Genomic DNA, 6,397 nt, shown 5'->3' with positions numbered 1-6,397 from the left:
TTTATCTACTGACCCAGAGTCAGATGAGGTCCTTTATCTACTGACCCAGAGTCAGATGGTCTCCTTTATCTACTGACCCAGAGTCAGATGAGGCCCTTTATCTACTGACCCAGAGTCGGGTGGTCTCCTTTATCTACTGACCCAGAGTCAGATGAGGCCCTTTATCTACTGACCCAGAGTCGGGTGGTCTCCTTTATCTACTGACCCAGAGTCAGATGAGGTCCTTTATCTACTGACACCGATCAGATGAGGTCCTTTATCTACTGACCCAGAGTCAGATGAGGTCCTTTATCTACTGACCCAGAGTCAGATGAGGCCCTTTATCTACTGACCCAGAGTCAGATGAGGTCCTTTATCTACTGACCCAGAGTCAGATGAGGTCCTTTATCTACTGACCCAGAGTCAGATGAGGCCCTTTATCTACTGACACCGATCAGATGAGGTCCTTTATCTACTGACCCAGAGTCAGATGAAGTCCTTTATCTACTGACCCAGAGTCAGATAAAGTCCTTTATCTACTGACCCAGAGTCAGATGAAGTCCTTTATCTACTGACCCAGAGTCGGGTGGTCTCCTTTATCTACTGATCCAGAGTCAGATGAGGTCCTTTATCTACTGACACCGATCAGATGAGGTCCTTTATCTACTGACCCAGAGTCAGATGAGGTCCTTTATCTACTGACACCGATCAGATGAGGTCCTTTATCTACTGACCCAGAGTCAGATGAGGTCCTTTATCTACTGACCCAGAGTCAGATGAGGTCCTTTATCTACTGACCCAGAGTCAGATGAGGTCCTTTATCTACTGACCCAGAGTCAGATGAAGTCCTTTATCTCCAGGAAACCAGTTTTATGTCTCTGCGTCTAGTATAAAGTAAGTTAGAGGTAGTTTCGCGAGACAATGCTAACTAGCGTTAGCATAACGACTGGAAGTCTATGATACCTGCTAGCATGCTAGTAGATACCCATAGACTTCCAATCATTGCTCTCTCGCTATTATTTATTAACTCAATCAGGGGTTTCATCTTAATCTTGAAAGTTGTCATTTATAAATGTGCATTGGCAGATTCTCTTGTCATGTCATTGCAGATATTGTTTTTTAAATGTATTTATTTTTTTAACCTTTATTTAACCAGGTAGGTTAGTTGAGAACAAGTTCTCATTTACAACTGTGACCTGGCCAAGATAAAGCAAAGCAGTTCGACACATACACCAACACAGAGTTACACATGGAATAAACAAACATGCAGTCAATAATACATTAGAAAAGGCCTATATACAGTGTGTGCAAATGAGGTGAGATCAGGGAGGTGAGGCAATAAAATAGGCCATAGTGGTGAAGTAATAGCAATAGCAATTATAGCAATTAAACACTGGAGTGATAGATACGCAGAAAATTAATGTGCAAGTAGAGATACTGGGGTGCAAAGGAGCAAAATCAATAAATAAATACAGTATGGGGATGAGGTAGTTGGATGGGCTGTTTACAGATTGGCTATGTACAGGTGCAGTGATTTGTGAGCTGCTCTGACAGCAGTTGCTTGAAGTTAGTGACCAGTGAGATATACCTGCTGGAGCGCGTGCTATGGGTGGGTGCTGCTATGGTGACCAGTGATCTGAGATAAGGTGGGGCTTTACCTAGCAGAGACTTGTAGATGACCTGGAGCCAGTGGGTTTGGCGACGAGTATGAAGCGACGGCTAGCCAACGAGAGAGTACAGGTCGCAGTGGTGGGTAGTATATGGGGTTTTGGTGACAAAACGGATGGCACTGTAATAGACTGCATCCAGTTTGCTGAGTAGAGTGTTGGAGACTATTTTGTAAATGACATTGCCAAAGTCGAGGATCGGTAGGATAGTCAGTTTTATGAGGGTGTGTTTGGCAGCATGAGTGAAGAATGCTTTGTTGCGAAATAGGAAGCCAATTCTAGATTTAATTTTGGATTGGAGATGCTAAATGTTGGTCTGGAAGGGGAGTTTACAGTCTAACCAGACACCTAGGTATTTGAAGTTGTCCACATATTCTAAGTCAGAACCATCCAGAGTAGTGATGTTGGACAGGCGGGCAGGTGCGGGCAGCTATCGGTTGAAGAGCATGCATTTAGTTTTACTTGTATTTAAGAGCAATTGGAGGCCACGGAAGGAGAGTTGTATGGCATTGAAGCTTGCCTGGAGGGTTGTTAACACAGTGTCCAAAGACGGGCCAGAAGTATAGAGAATGGTGTCTTCTGCGTAGAGGTAGATAAAATAATCACCAGCAGCAAGAGCGACATCATTGATGTATACAGAGAAGAGAGTTGGCCCAAGAATTGAACCCTGTGGCACCCCCGTAGAGACTGCCAGAGGTCCGGACAACAGGCCCTCGGATTTGACACACTGAACTCTATCAGAGAAGTAGTTGGTGAAAGAGGCGAGGCAGTCATTTGAGAAACCAAGGCTGTTGAGTCTGCCAATAAGAATGTTGTGATTGACAGAGTCGAAAGCCTTGGCCAGGTCGATGAATACGGCTGAACAGTAATGTTTCTTATCGATGGCGGTTATGATGTCGTTTAGGACCTTGAGCGTGGCTGAAGTGCACCCATGACCAGCTCGGAAACCAGATTGCATAGCGGAGAAGGTACGGTGGGATTCGAAATGGTCGGTGATCTGTTTGTTAACTTGGCTTTCGAAGACCTTAGAAAGGCAGGGTAGGATAGATATAGGTCTGTAACAGTTTGGGTCTAGAGTGTCTTCCCCTTTGAAGTGGGGGATGACCGTGGCAGTTTTCTAATCTTTGGGGATTTCAGACGATACGAAGGAGAGGTTGAACAGGCTAGTAATAAGGATTGCAACAGTTTCGGCAGATAATTTTAGAAAGAGAGGGTCCAGATTGTCTAGCCCGGCTGATTTGTAGGGGTCCAGATTTTGCAACTCTATGGGGAGGAGTGCAGGGCAGTTGACCGGGGTAGGGGTAGCCAGGTGGAAAGCCATAGAGAAATGCTTCTTGAAATTCTCAATTATCGTGGCTTCATCGGTAGTGACAGTGTTTCCTAGCCTCAGTGCAGTGGGCAGCTGGGAGGAGATGCTCTTATTCTCCATGGACTTTACAGACCTTACAGAGTTAACTCGAACCTTAGCCGTTCGGAACGAATGCTTAAACTTAAATTTTAGTTTCATTTTCGCAGAGTTTGACTGACTGCTAAGATTTGGCACCACATGGCATAATTATGTTACTGTAGTTTAAGCATTCGGTTGTGCTGTACACAATATCATTAAGTAGCCTTAACCACTAGCATGGTGGTGGTAAATGTTGTTTTATAAAAAAAGGAAGCATATTTTCTCCGTTTTTGTCCATCTTCTCCACATTAAATCGAGTTAAGGAGAAATTTAGATTTTTTTTTTAGCCTTTATTTAACTAGGCAAGTCAGTTAAGAACACATTCTTATTTACAATGACGGCCTACCAAAAGGCAAAAGGCCTCCTGCAGGGACGGGGGCTGGGATTAAAAGTTAAAATATATATAAAATATGTAAATCAAAGCCTTTGTAGCAGAGAATGTTTTATATACTCCACGGGGGACATCTATCAGTAAATATCCTGTTGGATCCACATGTTTTATATACAAACTGTCCACGGAGGACACCAGTATCGCTGGCTGCTTGGTACTACATTCCCTTTGGATGGTAAGATGAAACAACTCAATATCGCCACCTGCCGGGGTTTTTGGTGACCCGGTTTTAATACGGTTTGTTAAATAATGTGGAGCTGATAAGAGGTCTTGTTTCAGCTGTCGAGGCTCTGCTCTCAACGAAAAGTTTCCTTCTTTCCTACCTCTACTTGTTGAGTCAGTCCGTTGCTCTGATCTGCTCTGGGGGAAATAGGTAACATGATAAGATGAGGACCACTACGGAACTAAAAGGTTGGTGTCGAAAGGAAAAGTGATTTGAATGATTGCCTCGGGCTTGTTGATATAGATGGATCTTAACATCATATTTCACTTTTTTTTTCTATGAAACGTTTCTGCTAACATCTGGGATAGTTTTGCTGTTGCTATGACCTCTATGCTATATCTCTGATCCACTATTGTTTTATTAACTTGGGTATTAACATGAACATCGATTGATTGGGGATGAAACGAATACTTCTGACCCGAGAATCTATTTTAAAAAGATGCGTGTTGCAAATGCGAACAGCTGTTAGGTAGCAGAACATATATTCCAGCCGAGTGATATTGTCTCTTCAATGTCACTCGAAATTACAGTTTTTTTTCTTCCAGCTTTAATCTGAAGGATAAACTTTCTCTGTCTCTGCCCTGGCCTAGGATTGAAGGCATGACCGAGGAAAGTAAATGATTTAGGCGAGATACCAGGTGAAGTCGTTATGAAACCTTCCCAAACTGAGACAGACAGCCAGCGTTGGAAATATTCCGTTATGTAAATGTGCATAACAGCACTCTGTCCCTCCTCAAAACAAAGAACGGTTCATTACATTTCATTAGTTAGTTGTTATATCATCACAATGTTGGTGTTTTGTGCTTAAGACCCAGAACAATCAATGTCCTATTTATTTGACACCCGGCGTTTTTTCTCCTTCTTTGCCCTTTCCCGTTGGGTTCGTGATCTGAATGTAGGAGAGCTTGTATTTTTCCAGCGGCTTTTCTTGGCATTTGTCCGCTCAACCCCCCTCCTCCCAACCCTCTCCGCTTACGCCGCTCCTCCCTAGTCTTTTGTAGGCTATATCAGGGAACATGCGTCACCGGGAGACACTTTTATCGAAGTTGTATTAAGAATTGTCCAGAGAGTGAAGTTGACATGACCAGATGGACCGGAAGGATATCACTTTCTTTCTCACTGATACACCGGGCAGCTCCAAGGTACAGGCTACAGGTTCCTCACTTGTCATTCTGTCTCGTGCGTTTCCCTGCGTGTGTGTGTGTCCAGGGACAACTTTCAATTAAGTCTGTGATGTAATGTGTACACTATCGACTTTTAATATGTTTACCGTACCAGGTTACTATAGGTTATGTTCTCGTGGTGTAAATATATTTTCATTCATATAAAATGAAGTTAGTTGTAATTTGGCAGCACATTTGGATGGCATTAGAATATATCTGTTTGGTTTTATATTAACCCTAAATACTTAGTTTACTCTCGGTCTACAATGACCATTGTAATATCTGAACATGTCGCACAGCTGATGCCGGTGCTCTGGAAAATTCCTGCAACTCTTGTTTGCAATTTGCACAATAGTTCATAGTTCATTCAGCTGGCTATGGACGTAGGACTCTTCCCTCCCCATTATTTTGTTACGCTGTACTCTGATGCCTATATGCCGACCTTGGGGCGCGGTAGATATCGAGCGTCCGTTTGAACGCAAACACCTTCCTAACTGAAACGCGGACTTGTTAAACAACGTCACCGTCTACTGCGCGAAACGCATGTTTAATGCCGCATTCATGTGCCAATCGGAACTAGGAAACTGAAACGTCTGACTTGCAAACGGATTGTATTTAAACAGGTGACACGTTCAACGAATCAGCAAAGTATGACACTCGAACAACGCCCTCCCGGTGCGGCTCGACACGTCCTTGTGGGGTCCCTCCTCTCTTTCCTGTGCTATAGAAGTAGTTCAACACAAAGCCCTTACAGTACAGTAGCGCTCTGAACGACCACAGAGCAGGAGTTTAACTCTGGGATTTTATCAGACAGATTATAGCCTGCAACCATGACAATAATAAGGGAGAGAGACTGGTCTTTGTTGATGACCTATTCCAAAACAGGAGGACTAGGAGCTTTGCTCACTGGTAGGATTACTAGAGAGAGAGAATCCATCTTTACTGTGGGTTTTCCATCTTTTTCTGGGGGGTTTTCTTTACTGTGAGTTTTCCATCTTTTTCTGTGGGTTTTTCTTTACTGTGGGTTTTCCATCTTTTACTGTGGGTTTTCCATCTTTACTGTGGGTTTTCCATCTTTACTGTGGGTTTTCCATCTTTTTCTGGGGGTTTTTCTTTACTGTGAGTTTTCCATCTTTTTCTGTGGGTTTTTCTTTACTGTGGGTTTTCCATCTTTTACTGTGGGTTTTCCATCTTTTACTGTGGGTTTTCCATCTTTTACTGTGGGTTTTCCATCTTTACTGTGGGTTTTCCATCTTTTTCTGGGGGGTTTTCTTTACTGTGAGTTTTCCATCTTTACTGTGGGTTTTCCATCTTTTTCTGTGGGTTTTTCTTTACTGTGGGTTTTCCATCTTTTACTGTGGGTTTTCCATCTTTTACTGTGGGTTTTCCATCTTTTTCTGTGGGTTTTTCTTTACTGTGGGTTTTCCATCTTTTACTGTGGGTTTTCCATCTTTTACTGTGGGTTTTCCATCTTTTACTGTAGGTTTTCCATCTTTACTGTGGGTTTTCCATCTTTTACTGTGGGTT

At 43.0% G+C, this 6,397-nt stretch overlaps 1 protein-coding gene across 3 annotated transcripts in view; it reads left to right on the top strand.

Moving 5' to 3' along the window:
• The first annotated feature begins 3,745 nt into the window (after positions 1–3,745).
• Positions 3,746–6,397, top strand: part of LOC135506277 (serine/threonine-protein kinase Sgk1) — a 9,885-nt gene continuing 7,233 nt past the window's right edge. The window contains exon 1 of one of the 3 annotated variants that reach the window (XM_064925819.1): positions 3,746–3,895. In XM_064925819.1, coding sequence (XP_064781891.1) covers positions 3,871–3,895 — 25 coding nt within the window. In that variant the 5' untranslated portion in view covers positions 3,746–3,870. Of the gene's footprint in view, positions 3,896–4,715; positions 4,850–5,593; positions 5,780–6,397 lie in introns of those variants that run through there. The other 2 variants (XM_064925820.1, XM_064925818.1) reach the window with 2 other exon arrangements.

Source organism: Oncorhynchus masou, chromosome 19, assembly GCF_036934945.1.
Source record: "Oncorhynchus masou masou isolate Uvic2021 chromosome 19, UVic_Omas_1.1, whole genome shotgun sequence".
In the NCBI taxonomy this organism is placed as follows: domain Eukaryota; kingdom Metazoa; phylum Chordata; class Actinopteri; order Salmoniformes; family Salmonidae; genus Oncorhynchus; species Oncorhynchus masou.
The sequence above is the reverse complement of the archived record's forward strand: the minus strand, read 5'-3'. Positions and strand labels throughout refer to the sequence as shown.